At 39.7% G+C, this 19,976-nt stretch overlaps 1 protein-coding gene and 1 long non-coding RNA gene across 3 annotated transcripts in view; one reads left to right on the forward strand and one right to left on the reverse strand.

Moving 5' to 3' along the window:
• Window positions 1-9,686, forward strand: part of LOC106489908 (uncharacterized) — a 74,957-nt gene extending 65,271 nt beyond the window's left edge. For both annotated transcript variants that reach the window (XR_010885932.1, XR_001293493.2), the window contains 2 exons: window positions 8,950-9,065; window positions 9,576-9,686. This is a non-coding gene — a long non-coding RNA (uncharacterized lncRNA). The remainder of the gene's footprint in view (window positions 1-8,949; window positions 9,066-9,575) is intronic.
• Window positions 1-19,976, reverse strand: part of LOC106489907 (transmembrane protein 132B-like) — a 148,761-nt gene that overhangs the window by 5,906 nt on the left and 122,879 nt on the right. Inside the window, exon 4 of the mRNA XM_013949195.2 lies at window positions 8,767-8,972. Coding sequence (XP_013804649.1) covers window positions 8,767-8,972 — 206 coding nt within the window. The remainder of the gene's footprint in view (window positions 1-8,766; window positions 8,973-19,976) is intronic.

Here is a 19,976-nt window from a genome sequence, read left to right on the forward strand (position 1 = left end):
TATCACTTTGCTTATCTCCTCCAAACTATTATTATATATTCAGGATTCCCTGCTTGGGTAATGCTGCCCTGCCTTATCCTGGCTCTATCTCACAGGATCATTAAGCCCTCTGCATTTGAGAAGTAGACAATGATTTAACCTTAGATCTCATACAGCTCATGCAAGTGCCAGAGTATATTTAAAGTCATGTAATGACCACATAGGGCTTCCAAAAAATCCAAATTAGGCACTTAAATTACCATTCAAGACATTTAGTTACTCTGAGGTACAAATATTTTCTCAGACTGGTTAACTAGCACTCACCCTTATGAACAGTTGCACCAGTAATGACAATTCGTAATTTTCTAACTATCTGTCCTCCTTACAAAATATAACACTTATGACAAGGTAACAGTGTTCTGCAAACCTTCTATAAAGCATCACAGTGATATGTACAGTAACAATGGTGGTCACACCTCACAGCTTTTTCCCCTAGTTTAAAACCCAATTTCTTATCAGTTCTTTTTTTTTTTAATTCCTTGGGACAAATACATATATTCTCTTATTCTCTTATCTCTTGCAAGTCAGGTATTAAGCACTAGGTGGTCACACTTTTACTCATTACACCCCCATGCTGTGGAATTCATCATTGCTTAGAAATATTTTGCCTTCCTCCTTTACTCATATTGAGTCTGAAGCCATTTTTATAGCAAGGGTGTGAAATACAGTGTAAGCATCTTATTTTTCACAATGTTTTGGGAAGTAGTTTTGTGTTTACTGTGTTCATCTTCTCTTTTGAAATAGCAGTTATGAAAAACTATTATAAAACAGAATTGCTGTTGTTATAAATTGTTTTATAACAAAGTTGGCAAACTGTAAGCTGAAAATGTATCTATAAAAATTCTTGTGCTCTTCAAAATGCTAGGAAGTCCTCATGTTACAGAATCTAATACACTGGAAATATATTTTCAATGCATCATTTGGTAGCAGAATACACACACACACACACACACACACACACACACACACACACACACAAATGAGTCTCAAGTAAATGGTATTTGGTATAGCCACTTTGGTTTTGTGTGTGCATCTAAAACAACAGTGTCCATCATTAGTTACTGAATAAAACATCATTGAATAATCACTGAATTGTTAAGAAAAAACCAGGATGCTAAAATAGAATTTACATTACACAGAGAAGTTATTCTTACAGAATTAGACTAGCTGGATAGTTTATGGAAACTTCCATTTTTCTCTTTCTTCTTCCCAACACGAGTTTACATCTGGACTATGAGCTGAAGCAGAGCTAGTCAGCAAAGCAGCCATAAGGAGAGCACTACAAGAGGGATATTAGTAGAGCATACCTGGCCCATGCCTGTTTAGATTTCTTTTGGCTTTATAATGCTGTAAAAGAATTCATGAACTCCTTAATATTCCCAATTCCAATGGTGCTTTGTTAGTATATTCTGACATTCTTCAGCTAGCCTATACCAATAGCCCAGCTCTGAATAATCCCAGGCTTTGGGAAAACCAGGTTTAGCTCTGAGATTTGGGGCTTGCACCTACTTTTGGTAACACAGACCGTAACAGTACATGTGCAGAATTGGAAAAGGATGTGCAGGAGCTATTCAGGTGAAAAGTACTTGTGGGATTCTGGGGAAATGAGACACAGAACCACTGTTCTGTGGCTTAAGAAGAATGTTCGCATGTTTAGTATTCACATTTAATTATTTTGTTTTATGCATCTGTGTTTTCTTCTTTACTTTCACACCACCAGATGAATCACTCGGTTTGATCCAATGTGTTACTTTTATTCATGTTTATGTCTGTACTTACTTGTTTTTACTTTCCCTGTCTAAAACTTTCAACTGTGGGACTGTTTAAGAGGAAATGCATTCAAAACAACAGGGGGAGAGAGAATTTTTCAGCCCGAGTCCCACACAGCTCAGAAATGTGAGCTGTGAAAAGACTGGCCAGAGATGAAGGAGTGTTACCTAAGGACACAGAGGGGACACTGCTGTCCTTATTACCATGATTTGGACTATGTGGGCAGCCAGTACTACCAACCAAAATAAGATCAAGACTGAGTCCTTCCTTGTGGTATTTCCAGCAGACAAAGATAAGGGCTCCATTTCACTACAAAAATATTTATAGTTGTTTGCATCTGTACATTTCTCCTTCAGAGTTCATCATTCCAATTGCATGCAAATACAGAACTTCAGAAAGGCATCTGGGCCCTTCAACCATGGAGTGGCCAAGGCGCTTTCTTATGTCAGCACAAAGGAAAAAGAGAGGTGTTTGAATTTTCAATGCAAGTCTTGCAAGTCTTGATTTACCAGGTATCAACTTAATTTCTTTTTTTAAACAAATGATAGGCATTTCCACTTCAAAGCCACAAATCCCTGTTTCAGTTAAGAAGACAGAGCATTTCAGTGCTTTGTCTCCATGGACTCAACAAAATGTTTGAAATCCATTGAATTACATAGTTCCCTTTACAGTATTAAACTTCTTGTTACAGTGTTTTTAGTAGGCTTAAAATCCTTCCTTAAGCAGTGAGTTCATTTTCTTTTTAAGATATTACTCATGAATATAAGCTATTGCTGCATATTGTGCTTTTCTTCCCTTGGTCATCTCTGAAGTTAGCTCTGGATATCTCTCAGAATCCTTATCTTGTTTCTTGCTGCTTCTCAAACTTGCTTGGAAGATTTTTTGCTTTCTCGAGTGAATCAAGGTTGCCAGAATTACATTTAATTTACATTTCACACAGAGCCTTTGCCAGAGAGCTGAGTTAAAACAGCAGCCCTGTTACAAGGGTGCCTGCTAGCACTGATCTAATCAGTGATCTGTCGACTTTCTATTACAGACACTGTCCATGAGCAGTTTAAGCATGTCTCTTTTAATTTGCACCACATTCAAACCGTGTATCAGGTTATTGGCCAGATGATGCTAATTTTCTGTTTAAAACCCCCCTGAAGAAATCAGTTTTGCAGGTTCTGAATTTGATATACCCATTAAAGAGAGGCATGTATTTAAAAGACATTTGCAGCACCCCAATTGAAAAAAAAAAATCGAACTATTTCAGATGATACAAAATTAAAGCCAAGTTGATTTAGTAGAAGCTACAGAAATAAGTTGTGCATAGCTCCATTCACAGTTCCAAGAAGAAATGCAATTTGGTACCTTTACAGTTCCTGGGGAAAAAAAAGTTTACTTAAAAAAAAAAAAAAAAAAAAACCTATACGCTTATCTCCATGGGATATTATACTCAGTAAACTAAGGGAGTGAAGTTACAGTGTGTTCAAGCTGTGTGTGGATGTTCTTATTCACAAATGAAATGGTTTGAATCCACTTAATTCATGTTAAAGGATGGCTTTATTTCTGAGTGACAGTATTCACACAGATGTTTAACTAAAGCACTTTATTTTTCCCTTCATTTAACTCAGACTAACTTCCCTGCTTCTGTCCCTAGTAGACAGGACCACAGTAGGTCTACCACCTAAGTAACCATTGGCCCAACAGACTGCCATTCACAAGCAATACCATCTTTGGCTTAAACATGCTTTGACCATGCTTTGGCTTTAGCAGATTTTGAAAGCTAATGCTACTTTGAGGTTTGCAGTCACTGTGACTTAATGGCTTTACTAGCTATTGTTCACGAAGGCCAGGTGCTAGTTGACGTCCAGTAAACTACATGCCTGGCACTGACGCATATACTGCAGACGTACCGTGTGGTATCAGCCTCATGAAAGTGTGCTATCCCAGTTGGAAAACATTTATTTAAATTAAATTTCCAGCTAACTCTGTGAGCCTTTAGCCATGCAGTTCCTATTAACGCAAGCTGAAGCCACTCATCCCATGCAAATATCTGTGCATAGAGACAGAACTGTGCAAGAACTTCAAAGAGAGATAATTATTTTCCAGATGTATAAGGAATCAAAATAAATGTTCTTGTTAGACTGTCAGAGTCTGCTTGGACCTCTTCTTCAGTCTAATATTTGACTTTAATTTAAATATAAGCCTTTCATTTGCTGAGATCGTGGGCTTTTCTGCAGCACATTCCAAGAGTAGACTTTTATTAGCCCCTGACAGCTCGAGGACCCTATACCATACATTACTCATGAGTTGATCCATGGACCTGACTTTCCTCTGGAAAAGGTGGTTGTTCATATCTGTAGTACACATGCCATAGATAAGTTCTCCTCTGAATAAGAATAAATGTTTGCCATATATTTACAAATTGATCAAAAGTCAGCCATATTTCTGCTCTTAGATAGGGGAGACTGTTTTTCTTTTCAGTTTCTTGCAAAAAAGCAGCCTGGTCATTTTTCTTTCTGTTCTTCTAGCAAGTTATTGCTCTTACACCAGTTGAGACCAGGTAAAAACTGATGCTCCGTTCAAATGGAGCTAGGCGTTCTGCGTTTTTATAATTTTTGTAAAGACCCTGTCTTTTTCTTTCCTTTGAAGAAATTGTTCAAGAAGTTAGGTAAGCAAACATCTCAGTAATCACATGCATTTTACAATTACAAACATGAAAGGGTTTATAGGGAGAGTCAATAGATTCTATTAGATCAACCAGCATCATTGGCAAGAACAGATCAATTTGGGGCATGTGAATGCTTTCTCAGGTGTGAAACAGAAGCAGCTAAATACAGGTGATGAACAGGCATGCTGAGGCAGTAGTTTCACAAACATTTCTTTTGATGACAGCATAAAAGCATTTCAAAGATTACTGTGAACCCTGTTACATTTTGCCATCTAGCTCAGCCCTCCAGACAACTGAACCAGCATGGCCACACTGAGCATGTGGGAAGGAGCCAATGGGGGAACTATTGGAGGTGAAGGAATGGTTCGAGGTTGCTTAAGTTTGTCTGCATAATCCTACAAAGAAATGCTCAAAAACTGCGCCTTGTGTTTATTGATGAATTAGTCTATAGCAAGGTTTAGTTCTTGCAGAGCCCAGGTGATCCTAAGAAGGGAGTTGCGTGAAGGCATTAATCCTAGTGGACAGGAGAAAAGGAGAAAATGGTTTTGCCTGTAGTGAGGCGAAGAATGAAAAGGACACATTATGATCCTTCCATGACTAAATCTGGGGACAGTGACATAGTTTCAGTTGTCCTGTAGGCAGTGTGTAACTGAACCTAACTTCAGGACTGCCTAACAATATTGACAAGGACTTTCAACACAGTCCAAGAGTTAGATGCCCTCTTCTTCTCAAAACACAAAAGAACCTGGCACACTTTTAGTTTCCTTTAAGGACAGGTCTCAAAAACCTCATGTAAATTGCAAATACTGATTATATAGCAATATAATGCTATAGCTACTGTACCTGTTGGGAAGTGGTTGGATTTTGTCTAAAAAAAGATTAAAGCACTCTCTCTCTCTTTCAGACCTGTTCTCGGAGTTCACACAAGACAACCTTCTCACTGTTCAGCATTAACACAGTATTATACATACTGGGAATGTGAAGAATTACAGGCAGAACCATTGTTCAGAATAAGCAAATGTGGCCTTCTGATTAAATCACTTAATTAGGATTCAGGAAACCAACATTCAGCTCCTGACTGTAGCCCAAATGTCCTGTGTGACACTGGTCATGGCACAATCTTTGTGCTTCAGGTCACCATTTAAAAATCCATAAACTCCCCCCATGCTTAGATATATGGGGAAATATTTAACTATGAAGGATATGGAGACATAGAAGAAACTTTACAGGGAGATTAAAAATTAAAAGAGAAAAAAAAATGGAAAAGACAAAGTCTCATGTAAAACACAGCCAAATATAAAAATTAAAATCTAATGTACAAAGTAAATGTCAGTGAGAGCAAAACTAATGCTAGTCCTAGATTACCTTAATTTAGAATATCCCCAAAAGCTAAAAAATCCAAATGAATTTTTTGTAAAACACAATTTATTTCTACTTGAAACCTTTCCAGTTCACATGTGCATGGAGTGCTGGACACACAATGTCATAAACTACCAGCTGCAATTCTGGGGAATGATACAGTGTCCATACTTCCACCCTTCACAGAAAATTCTTGCTAAAGATGTGCCAGTGGTTCAGATGCAATCTGAGCAGCAGCAAACTCAGATTGGTTGCTGCCTGGCAAACAGAGCAGATTCTAATACCATTATCTTTATTTCAGCTGGCCAAATAAATCAGAACTAGATAGCAGGGGTTAAATTTCCAGCTCTGTTTGTAATGGGTTTAAAGTCAAAATGTCCACAACCGTTAACCACAGTTAAATGTCTAAGTCGCTGAGCTTGCTGCCAAAGTTTCCTCCTGTAACAAGCACCAGCAACCTAATTCTGCAGCCATTTCCTCAGCAAAATCCCCACTGGCTTTAGCAGGAGCTATACCTGAGGAAATGTTGCAGCTCCAGGCCCATTATAGGCAGAGGAAGGTAAATTAAGTGAAACTTTAAGCAGCTGGCATGTGTTCAGTTTGTTCATCATCTAGCATACATCTTCCTTCCACAAATGACAACTTTGCTTTTATCACTGAAGCAAACACAAAAGTTTCTATTGTGCCAGATCCTCATCACCTATTTCTCTGTCACAGCCAGAAAAACCATCTATATAGCCAAGATACAAGTCAGTCTCTTTCCTTTGAGCTCATTATCAGAACATCTTGTAAATTGCATCCTTTAATCCTTAGTTTTAGGCCCTCATAAGTGTTGGATAAATCTACTCCACTGTTGCCTGTTTGGGCTCTTTCAGGCTCTTCATTAACTGATAGGTTGCCCTGGGCAAATCAAGTGCTTTAGTTGGACCTGTGACAGTCTTTAGCACTACGGTTGCTGCTGCCAGAAATTCTTTTTCACTGTATTATAAATTTAAGCTAGTGTCATGCCTTGCTCTGCAGCAGTATTTTTCAACTTAGCCTGAAATAAACCAATGCACTAGTGCTCCTGCAAGTTCTTAATCTAGCAAATTGTCAAAATTATGGGTGTTTTCAGTAGGGAAGGATCCATCCACAGTTGTCCTGGTAGAACCTATTCATCAAAACATAGACTTTTACAGGATAATAAGGGGGGTTTTGCCTAAATCAGATCTGCTAAGTAATGCTTCACTAAGGTCTGCTGTAGAGTGCATCTATACAGAGACTGAAGAACCATCAAAAATCCTGCAGGTCTTTCACCTTTTTGCTGTCTGGAAGATTTCACATATTCTCAAGCAGTTCCATCTGCCTCTTCTTGAGATTGCTGCTCGTCAGGGACATTTTGTTGTCTCACTCTTAAGAGCCATTTGTAACTGTGGTGCGCCTACCTGCTAAGGTCCAATACTGGACAATGACAAAAAGGACAGAGCCAAAATATGGTCATAACAGTCAGCCTTTGAAAATGGCTTTTAAGAGCACATTATTGAGCTCTGAATTTGCTGACCATACTGGTTAAAAAACAGATAGATAGTACATCATTTCAACTAATGAGACAAAATGACAGAAACAATATTGTGCAAAGTGCATTTTTGCTGCTGCTTTTGAATTTAGAAATACCAAGGTATGCTAAAGAAAAATAAGGAGATAGTAGGTGAGTCGGTTAAGGGAGCTGTATACTGCATTACTGTAATGGAGAAGGGATAACCAGGGTCAACTGGAACAATCCACAGAAATGAGAACCTCATCTATATTCACACAGGTTGAAGAAACTGGACCTCCTGTTTTTGAAAAAGAAAAGATTAAGAGGCAATCTAATTGAAAAGGCCATGTCCCCTTCAGAGTGTTGTGTAATAGAACATAATGAAGCTTCTTAAGTTACACTAATGTCAAACAGAGAAAAAAGGGATAACACAAGCTCTAAAAGCATATATTTTCAGCTAGGCTTCAATATAGACTGGTTTTGCAGTGAAACATTGCACATGCTCAGAATGTTGTCCTTTTAATGAGTGGCAAATGCCAATGTTTGGAAGGTCCAGTACATGTTTTCCAGGCATAAAAATCTCTCTGTTTTTATGAACTTTATTTAAGGATTTGGTATAAGTTATGCTCACTGTATGCAGGAATAGACTGAACAGAATTCTCCAAACAACATGGTGAAACAGGCAAGAGTTACCCAGTTTTAGTGATGGAGAAGCTGTGTTTGGGATCTCAAGTACTTAGCCCAAAAGCAGCTACAGGAAATCAAACTCAGAATCAGAAACCCTGAACTGTTCTTAAAACTCAACAGCCTTAGATATCTGGATATTCTTCTCTAAGATTCCCCTGTTTTCTTATCTAAAGCTATGTCTTGACAGCTAAGTTCAAGATGAATGGCTGTGTCCATATTCCATGCACTGAGATCTGTATGTTCTCTGGGTCCCATGTGGTGCCCCTTTGATCCCTGGTGCAAGCTGTCTCCTGAACTGTGTCCAGCCATGGTCTTGCAGAGTGTAAGCTGTCATGGAGCTGCATAACATCGAAGTGCTATGTATGCACAATGCCTGAGATCCCTTGCTGGCCTTCTTTTATTCAGCAGTGTTGAGTATCACACACACAGTGTTACATACAAGGTGGGAGAGGTCCAGGTTATTTTCCTCAGATTCACAAATCAGAATGTGAGATCTGATTTCCTGAGTCCTGGTCTAATGCTCCAAGCAATGCCACTGACTTTAAAGGCTATAAATCAGGACAGAATGTATCTGACCGATATCATTGTTGGGTGTGTTATGATGAAGGCTAAGGCAGACTATTAAACTCATTTGAAACAGGAGAGCTTTAGATTCTGAGAAACACTCTAAAAATTCATTAAGTTCTAAAATCTGAGACCCTGGACATACATCTGGACTGTGCCAGTGCAGTAAGCATACCTTTTATTGGAGCTGACTGGTATCCTCCAGCCTTTGATCTGGCTAAGTTCTGTGTCAGAGATCTCAATCTGCAGGGGAAGCCGTGGAACCCAGACCGTCACTTCTAATTGGGTGGTAAAATGCTGGTAAGTGAAGTTAACAATAGTATCCACTTTGCTTTTCATTTCCTTGCCATTAACGAAGATGGAGTCACAGCTGTCAGAAACCTTAAAAAAAAAAAAAGATTAATTAGGAAATGAATAAAAGTTCCTGAAGAAGCACAAGGAATTATACATCAATCCAAAGACAATGCTAATAATGTGAGTCATGCATATTGTATTTTCAGTTTTAATTAGTTAAAAACAGTGAAAAATGTACCCCAGGGAAACAGTTCTGCCTTCCACAACGGATACTACTCAAACTATAAAAATAATTTCATGATGTTATATAACCTATGTCAATCTTTTATACTAGGCAAATTAAACTCTGCATGAATCAAACTCCATGTGCATCAAAGTTTATGTTTACAACTTGCTTAAAAAAACTGGAAAAGATGGAGCATATGTTAGTAAGAAAACGACTGACTCAGAACCATAAAATAGAATCCTTTTCTCTCTTTCCTTGAGCACTGTAATGCTTAAAGACAAAGATCCCCTTATGGCTCATGAGCAGAAATGCAATAGAAACATTAATTTTTAGAACTTCTCAGTAGTTGTTTTAGCAAAACATATCCATAGTTGCCTTGTGTCACTATGTGAAAATATTGCCAAAACTAGTACTGTACAGCAGGTGGGCTGTGTACTGCAACTTGTCTACCCTCTTGGTTTCAGGGATCCTTTGGCACAAAATCAAGGCTCTGGAGCACAGATCTTATTTTTGAAACAGTCCAACATAGCAACGTGTTTGACCTGCATCCTGGAAAGATGGAACTCTGTTCTTGATGAGATATGTTTTATATATATATATATGTGTGTGTGTGTGTGTACACAAACACACATATATGCATGTGTGTGTGTGTGTGTGTGTGTATATATATAAAAATGTATAAAGATTTGCATTCTGCTTTGAAGCAAGAGAGATGTGATCATTTCCAACAGATTCCATGTACTGTGGCTTTAATCTGTTAAAGTCATGGCTCATGGTATGTAGTTGAGTTACTGAAATGGACTTCATTTTCATGTCAGGACCATTCTGTGTCATGTTATATAATGTATTGGGACTCAGACCTGAAGGGATTCTGGCAAAGTCAGTGATTAGGTCCTGGTTTAGTGGAGTCACTGAGATAACTCATGTAGTCTTCAGTGGGGAATATGTTGAAACATAGGTTGATTTTGCTCTGCAAATGTACCTCAAATCTTCTCTGGTATTAAAAGAAATTAGGCACAGAGAAAAATTATAGAAAATGTCTAGCAGACCTTTTTTTCTTAAACCTAGCCCTCACATATGACTGGAATTTTGTTCTTTAAAACCCTGGTAACATCACATGGAATAACATAGTTTTTTTCTTGAGTTCTAACGTGGGATGTTGCTGTTAGATGGACAGTATCTGGAGTTCTACTACCATATGGAGAACATTTACATAAAAAATATTTTGCCTCAATGGATCCTGTAATACTTTTAAAATTTATAGGCAACTTGGCTAAGAATCAGCTACTTCAGAAGCAAACGAAAACAAACAACCCTTATGCCGATCATTAAATGGCAAGTTTTATTTCCAGAGTTATCATGATGACGTTATGGTTACTCCTAAGCCAAGAAGGGAAGGAAAAACATTTGGGAAACACTGTGCTAATTTATCTGCTGGTACACTGACGATATGAAGTGACTGCTTCACGCTTAGTGAGACCTATCTTATTTAAGTATGACAGCCAAACTTTTCACATTGTCCCTTTTATAGCATCACTGTACAACTGTCACTCTTCTATACTGCTAATTATTAGATAATAACCTCACTAAAAATATTGGTAAGTGCTTTTATATTCTCTTTAGAAAAACTCGCTGTTTGGTATTTTTCTCTACAGAAATAGGCAATACCAATATATAAAGTAAAACAGCTGCACTTCCACATTTGCCATTTTCAGGGCAGTTTCACAGATCCTAATTAATGTGCTAAAACTGCAATCAATTACTTTTTTGCAAAGGGACTAAGCCAGGTTACCAGGGATAGACAAAGGAAACTAAGACACTCTTCTGAAGATAAGATAATACTCCATCCACATCAATGCTTAATGAGTACAAGAATTTTTTTTTAAAAAATCTAGCTATCTGATAAAGAGCTTCAAATGGACTCCAGGCTCAGGAGTATCACAAATGAGATGGAGTGTACTCAGAATCCCTGTTTCCCCCTCATAATATGTCACAAGTGTGTCTGGGAAGTTTAAGCACATTAATCAAGCCCATTAATTGAGCAGCTGAGATTCTAAATCATAAAGCCCACATCTAGGGAGCTTTGTGAGAATTAATACAAGACAGAAATAATTAAGAAAACTCAGAGAAGGATAAACATCAAGACCTGATCAGGGGAGTAACTAATATCTGACATGACAGAGGCTAATATTTTAGTTTCTCTTCTTGCTGTTTAAAATAGTCTTGTCTTTTTGTCAGCAGGCAAGAAAGGTGCTAAATCAGGGAAAAGAAAGATGGAATTTAATTGTAGCTTTAAAAAAATCATCAGGTTTGGCTTGCAAATTTTATGGATTTCATGTCTATACAGGGCCACCCAGTCACTTACACTGACCAAGAGGTAAGTATAATTCAGGACATGTAACTATGTGCCCTTGTGCAGAGTTTGGAGTTCAGATTTCACTGAAGTGTATCTTCTAGAAAATCATCCATTCGTGGTAAGAAAATGTGAAGAGATGAATTATTCTTTTCCAACTCCCTATCAAGAGTTTGAGTTATTCTACTAGATACAAGCAAACCTAGTAATCTAAAGGAAAATTGTTTGATTGCACAGATAGCAATAAAAACCACAGCAGTCGGCTGAATCTAGTTGCTAGCCCATGCTGAAGTATCTGAAACCATGACCACTCTTAGCCATACTGGCTGCATTAAAGCCCGCCTGAGTAAGCCTCCCTCTGTTAAATTCACAACATTTAACCTAGGAACTACTACGCTCACTAAACCTTACAGCAGTTGTTAATTCACTTGAAAGTAGACTTGGTTCATCTGAAGGAAATGAGAACCTTTAGCATGTATAGCAAATGCCCAGCATTCCTATTTCACTAGGAATCTCGAAAAATAGTTTTTATTTCTAAAGGTGATTTCTAGTCTTATGAATCCAGTGCCTCTAAGGAGTCCTGAGCCTCTACTGCACCACAATTCCTATCACTCTAGAAAAGTGCCAAGGAAAGCCCCAGGGCAGCTTCTGCTGATGGTTACGCAAGAGCTTCTGTCACCAAAACCTCTACTTTTCTAATTCTAGGTCCTAACTGTAGCAGGTAGAAGGGTCTACCACAGACCTAGGACAAAACTCTAGTACAGTGGTTTGGGAAGTGGCACAACTTTGCAAGCGCTGCAGGCCTTCGATAAGCCAAGCCAAAGCCTGTTCCAACTCCTTGTACACAGAATTAATTTCATCCAGTTCTCGGATGAAAGCTGTGATTTCATGTTAACAGGAGTCTACATGCTCCTCCAAAGCAATGAGGGAATGAGATACACATGGAGCTTTGTGGATTCCGTGCCAAGAGTATTCGGCTTATGGGAGGCCGGGGGCCCCCAGGAACTGTTGTTTCCCTTCGCTTTCTCCCCTTTTAAGTCTGATCCATGCTCTTACAGTTGCCCTGTAACTCCCAGAAGTGGCATGTGAGCTTGCTGAAATGGTAACTCATAGGACCTGCTGCTAGAGTTTGGGGAGTGCACGTCTGTGTACATGGGAAGACCTACAGACTCATTGTGGGGCAAGCTGTGGTGCAGAGCTGTGATTCAGGGAGAGTTGCATTACCAGTGACTTACACACAGATTTCTGTAGAGCTGCTGGTATATATCTGAGGGAAGAGAGAGGGCAAATGCTGCTAAAGGAAATCTCTCCTGCAAACACTCCATAGTAAGAAGACATAGCAAAAACTTAGAACTGCCATCTTCTAATCTAAAATGCACAGAGCACGCCTCTTTAAAACAGTCTGCCACTATCCACTCCCAATTGCCTGGCAAAATCAGAAAATGCTATTTGAGACAGTGTGCAGCCAGAAGGGCAGGATGGCCAGCTATCTGCTCTGGTATTTAGGTCAAGAGAAAGAGAGCTGCAATTAACCTTTCTGGGCTTTGAAGCAGGTGGTTGGCTCCAATCCCCACAAGTAATTCTAAAAAGCACAATTTCCCCTGTACAACCTGTCACAGCCTCCTCATTTTAGACTTACCAAGTACTAAAGTAGCTAGCAATCCAAAAGAGTAATTGGGAAGCCATTTGATGTTCAGGTCAGCAAAGGTTTACACACCCTTTGGGTGAACAGGTAAAAAAAGAACTGTGAACTGACAAGAAAACAAATAAAGCTTGTTGCATGGTTAATTTTTACAATTTTAGAGACATGTTTTATTCAAAATCTTTTATTTTACCCTCAGCTTGTAGATCAGTTAGTAAGGAGACTGAATTAGATATAACAGAAATCAATCAAAACCCTTGTGTCTGTAAGAAGCTAGGAATTTAGGTGATGTAAGAGTAAGATGTAAGATGTAATACCGAATATATTCTTACAGATGTAAGAGTTAATACCGAATACAATACCAAACTGTCCTGTGGCACTTCTCATCTGTGAATTTTTAACACACACACACACACACACACACACACGCATGCTGGTGTTTTCATAACGCATTTTTTAGCAGAGGACACTGAGGCACAGGCAGTGGGCATCAGAACTGGGTCTAATGCACCGCCTGCTCAGCTGAGTGCTGCTGCCATTCAGTTATCCAGTCAGGAAAAAGCTGGTTCCCAACTAATTTTAATTTGGAGCTGAATTTCACCCTTAAAAAGTAGACTAGTCCTCTGCACTTGCTTTCAAAACAGCCTTCACCAGTACCTCAGCAGAACTGCCTTTTACAAGAGGATTTTTTTTACCTATAGTCAAGAACTACCAGTATTTAATAATACTCACGTTTAATGTGGCGGATGCACACAATTCTTCAGTTTTGTAACCTTGGCTTCTGAACAGCAAAACCCAACCTTACTACCATCCCCGTCTGAGACACAACACCATTCCTTGATGGCTGGCATATGAGATGGAGCCCAGATTTCGATCTGGCTGCAGCCACCCAAGTACGCTGTAAAACCGGCCCTCCCAGCCATGGGCTCAGGAGCTAGAGCTACTCCAGAAGAGGAGGGTGGGGACAACTGACCAGCAAATTACAGACTTTACAGAAGGTCAGAGGAGCAGTGTACAGTGCTGCTTCGCAGTGAACACATAAAGGATGCAAAGTCTCATTACTGCAGCTGAGGCTATAAAGAGAAGAATAGTAACAGGATTTTAAAGTGAAAGGTACCTAGCGTAAATGGCTCATTCTCATAATAATCTTAAAACTAATTTTGTGATATTTCATGAATGCCTTCTTTCCCACCTTTTCTGCTGTATTGTTCCCGGCATTGTCTTGTTAGCCAATTAAAGAAGGACTTGCTGAGCTTGAAGTACAAGCCTTTACGTTGTGTGTTTTTCTTATGTCTCCTCCATCTTTTTATATGGCCACAGCATGGCTATATTAATTTTTTTCTGTTTTGGATTATTTTGTGCTTTTAGTATTCTTCTTGTTACATGTTTGCTAGCAAGGTTTAAAATTACTTCCTCAGTTTGAGGAATCTGGCTAAGTGTTTGGGAAACAGTTGAAAATAAAGATTCTTTTTCTTACCCTCTTCTTTCTCCCTCTTTCAAAAAGCTACTTCACCCTGTGCCTTCCCTGCATCCTGTCCCTTTCTGCACTATGCACAGCCTGTAGCCATTGCTACATAGTCTGTCCTAAACCAACAAGACTGGGAAAGGTATGCCTCATGGCTGGAGACAAATAAACCTTTTGCCACTTTTCAGCTGGTTTTATTTAAATTCAGAACTTTCCTGGATAGTTGTCAGTCTGGAAAACATCAGACTTCTTGTTTTGGTTGTAGTTACATGTTATATCACAACATGTTAATTATTCTAGTGCATAGTATTTGCCCATATACATGTGTCAAGTGATAATATAAAAGTGGGAATATTCATTGGCTTTAATTCCCTTTCCTCTTTTAAATTGAAACTAGCTGGACAAGATAGAATTACAGTTCTGTCCCAGAACACAGACATTGTCTCGTCTGCAGAGCCTGTTGGCTTTCTGTGGCCATGACAGAGTGATGTCCCACCCTGCGGTTTTAACTGCATGCAAACCTCTGCAAAACATTTCTGGGCCAACCTGTGCCGCTCCTGTTTTTTCCTGTACAGGCAGCAGCACTGCAGTGCAGGACGCCTCCAGGGCGAAGCTGTGCTGTCCATCAGGATCCAGGGAGGTGAGAAGCACCCAGGGAGGAGGAGACACTGCACTTGCTTCTGACCCCCATGCGCCGATGCAGTGCAACCTTCAAAGAAGTTCTTGAGTTGTACTTATCCAAGCATTACATTTGGCCTGCTAGTCTTACAGTACATTTATTTCAACTTCTTCCACAAGCAGGAATTTTCCAAAGCAGGTAATTCTGGAAATAGTTCTGCCTCCTCGCTCCCTGCCCCAGCTATTTATGTGTACTGGGGTCTGCAAATATTGTCTCCAAACAATTTGAGGCAAATGGTGGATTAAGAATAAACAGAGTAAAGGAAGGCAAATGACATGATGCTGAAATTGAAACCAATGAAAACAGAAGTTTTATTCCCTTTTAATTTTAGACGTGTGCAGAATAGCCTTGGAAGTGTCACTTTTGAAACATTCTTTTCAAGTTAATTTGTTTTTATTGGCAAATTAGTTCTCCAGGTACTGTTCTCTGGAATAGCTGCAGTAGTTTCAGATATAAGTGTTGGCTACAGGAATCCCTAGAGATATATTCTAAGGTTTGTTTCCTACTTAGAAACAATAGCAAGAGTTTTTTACCCAACACTAGGGATGGGTATGTATTTCTTTTCATCTTATCAGTGAATAATAATGTTATACAAAAATAGTATACAAACTACATGATTCAAAGCAGTCCAATAACTGTAGTTACGAATATAATGTATTTTCTCCCACAGGTACCATTTCAATGGAGAAAATATGAGAACTGAAATATGTCAGGATGGGCCTGAAACATCTCAAATACTCATTTTAAGTCTTAAATTGTAAAATTTAGAGAGGAGAAAAACAGATACTTCTGCAGTAAAACAAGATGTATCCTTAATTGTCTGCTGTTAGGGGAATTTCGGATTCAAGGAAGGTTTATTCAGCCCCCACAGCACCGTGGCATCCTGTAACAACAGGCCAATCACATTATCTGTCAGCAATGTGTGGGGGACAATTATTTTCAGATATTTTTGTTCTTTTTTAAATTTTTTAGTTACTCAGAGTCTCAACCTTAAAACTGCTGAAGTCAATCACCTTGATTCAAGTGGAACATGCTCCAGTATCAAAGGCCAGAGTTTCAGAGGTTAGACTAGGTAGGTGGAGATTTTCGAAACTGCGGGAACATTTCCATCGGAAAGTCTAGGCCATTTTGAAGTTACTGTCTTCTAATGGTAATTATTTTCAGATTTATTGTTCTAAAGGACTAAGGTGGCAGATCCAAAACCTATGTCTGGAATTCAAATTTCTCTCCTTAGAGGTAGAAGCGCAATCCAACAACCAGTTGCTTTTGGAAGTACGGCGTTAGTGGGAGCACAGCACTACAGGGCTCAGCCCCGCAGGGGCCCAGTTGAAGGCCCCCACGAGCTCCCCATGGCTGCAGCGAGCAGCACAGGTAACGATACACATCCAGGTAATAACAACATCCATACCTGTTTGCCACACTAGGCCTATTTTTAAGTAAGACTACTCAGGGCAATGGTACAAAATACAAACTCTAATTTATACTCAGGCCCGAAGTGTAATGAGGAGGAGTTGGAAGGAAGATTGAAAGGAAGATTCTTTGTCCAGGAAAGAAGAGATTTGGAAAAGTGGAAAATAAACTGAAGTGCTGTATGGTCAAGAGACCAGAAAAACGTAATGGACTGAGCAATAGGCTTATGGAGGGGACTGTCAGTTACTCAGATGCACAGAACTCTGCATGGACAACATGAGACCGCATTAATACCAGCTCAGCAGCAATTAGCACAGTAGAATTAGTGATACCCTATTGTTTTATTGAAGAAGCCTCTGTTGGTTTTCTCTGTAGATGTCACTATTTAACATTACTGATGAAGAGAAGCAGGTTATTGAGGGAGGAGGGAGATGTGACTAGGTATAGTTTATAATGATGTGAATGGCTATTTGAAGTTTTAGAGTCTTTTTACCTTTTAACCCCCATTGAAATGCACTGAACTAGAGGGAAGGACAGCATGGAAGACATTAACATTTTGGTTTAACAATAGAGACAATTGCTGTGGCTTAGAAAAGGTGCAATGATCCATGAATGTACAATGAGAATTTAAAAACCTGCTGTATTGAATGAAGTGTGCACTATTCAAAAACTGTTGATCTATGCAAAATTATTAAACAACACATGAGATCTGCCAGGATTTCAGTCCCAGGTGCAGAACAGCTGCTCTCATTCACTGTCAGGCATGCCGTGCAGGGGCGTTCCTGCTGGAGATGATAAGTTTGGCGAGTGCATAGGTTGAAAGAGGAGGACCGAAGAAGGTGGGTGTGCTTAGAGACTCCAGCCTGCTGCTTGGCCTGACATAATTCAGGCTGAGTAATAACTGCTCTGCCTCCACGGTGGTGGTGCAGCTGCTAGGACGGGCAGATGTTCAGGCATTTCATTCTTATTGATTATGTACAGTGAATGCTGCAAGTGATTGGGGGGGCGGCTAATAGCAGTACATGGTTCCTGCCAAAATGTTTTCTGCTCCATGCGCAAAGACCCTTTGCTAATCAGCTGAGCTTTTAACTGCACTTTTTCTACAAAAATCAAGCTGAGGAATTCTGTAGGAATTAAAAGTTAATGTTTCTGCTCTCCCCACTGGTTATATCATCATCACATGCTGATTAAGAAATAGAAATCATTGCCATGAGGTCAGATCAATGGCCATATTAAGACGCTGGCGTCTTTGGAAAACAAGAGAATGCCTTTGTTCACAGTACCTGGAATAGATGGTTGTTGGTCCATCCAGATTGTCAGCTCCCCAGCACAAGGAGAAATGATGCTTGATACCAATAACTAATAGATAGAGGTGGCTATGTTGCTGCTGGTCTTAGCAAAGACATCTCTACAGTCAGTTGGGAAACGAGATGGGACACTTCGACATGTGAAAGAAGAATGAGATATAAGTGGTAGGCAATACAACATGCCTTTTTTAGGTTTCATCCAACAGCCGTTAAAGTAAATGAGAGACTTTCTGCTGATTTACTGGCCTCAGACCAGGAACTCCAAAGGGTGCTAGGACTTCACTGTCTATCGTAACGCAGTGACAGCCAACTGTGACATAACCTTGGTACAGGGAGATTTTTAGGCAATGTTTTTTGAGAGGCTGACGTTCTTTTGTATATTGTAGTTCAAACTGCCTGGACAAACTGCAGTTATCTTGATGGAGTGGCAGTTCCACTGCCAAGATGCAGAGGAGTAGATGCACATGAAACATCTCCTGTGGTTTAAGCTCATTTAAGCCTCAGCACAGTTTTGAGCGAAGCTTCAGGCGCACTCTTGTTTTCATTCAACCAGTACTTTTGTTGATAACATATGGGCCAGAGCTCAGAGCAGTATTTCCTACCTCCTTGTCCATTTGCAATCAAAATTGTGCCAGCCCCATTCTTGCTCCCTAAGTTTCTGTTTCTTTTAAGCAATCTCATATGCAGGTCAGCATAGCTTCTGCCTGTCTTGTCACCATGATGCAGTATCTCTCTGGGGCTAACTTCCTTCCCAGACAGGCCTACCTGTCTCTAGATAGACATCTTCATTCTTTTGCACTGAGATAAAAGTTCTCTCACTGGCACAAATTCTAAGCACATCCTTGTATGAGGTGGTTTTTGCGTAAGTATTTGATCCTTAAACTTCTGCAGATTAGGCATTACCAACACTTGTTGGTTTAAGTAAACATCCACACACTTCATATTCATCAGCTGGTGTCCCAGAAGGGATTAAGAGTTGTTTATCTAGTGAAACCCCAGCATATGGTGCCAGCTCTTTCTTGCACCAATTCTAACTGCAAACACTGAACTTGTTCTGTAGAAACTGCTAATTAGGTGAAACTAACACATATGTTTGAGCTATAAACTAAGGTGGGGTTTTCTCCTTTTTTGCACTTGAATTACTCGCACAAATGGGGCTGAAGGCTGACAGAATAATTTACACATTGTTTAGAAAAGTACAAGGGGAAAGTATTCAGGCAGATAAAACATACTTCAGTTCCACTGAAGTTCTTTGCAAAATAATGGGCTTAAAAAGTAATCTTCTGTGTACTCAGTAAACTTAGTGTTCATGATTCATGGCTCTAATCCCTGTGACTGAAATTTAAGATCTAAGGCTCCATGAAATTAAAAGAAAAAGGAACAATTACATGCGTATTCATTCAATTTCATGTGTTGCATACCCTTCAGTTTTTCCAATGAAATTTTAAGAGGGGAAATAGAGGTTTCTAAAGAATGCCTAATTCAAAAAACATTGCAGGTCTGTTGTAACTGCTGAAGCTGACCAAGTCTCCTGGGACTCCTGGTTTCTCCAGGTTGCTCTAGAACATAAGTCACTCACATGTTTTCCCATCTGCCCACAAACAGTTCGCGGATGCTACTGCACACCCTGGAAAACGCTCAGGGAGGCTGAGTGTGCGGAGCCCTCGTGGAGGACACCGGCCGCCCAGGCCTCCCCTCGCCAAGCATAAACACTGCCGAGGAGGTAAGGAGGACCCTCACGGCAGGGCCACAGCACACAACGTCCTCGCATTGCTCCTGAACTACTCCTTAGGGGAGGAGATCCCTATAGCGCTGTTTTGCGCACAGAGGGACGACTGCACACCTTCCCTATGCATGTAATTTGAATATATGGCAACTACAAAGTGCCAGAAAACCACAAGCCTAGGAAAAGACTAGAGAGCCAAGTAACAAAGCTTGTGGGCTTAATATAGTATTAAGAGTAATGTCAAAAATGTTAGTCACACTGATCTAGCCTTTAATCTTGTACC

Source organism: Apteryx mantelli, chromosome 17, assembly GCF_036417845.1.
Source record: "Apteryx mantelli isolate bAptMan1 chromosome 17, bAptMan1.hap1, whole genome shotgun sequence".
NCBI lineage: Eukaryota > Metazoa > Chordata > Aves > Apterygiformes > Apterygidae > Apteryx > Apteryx mantelli.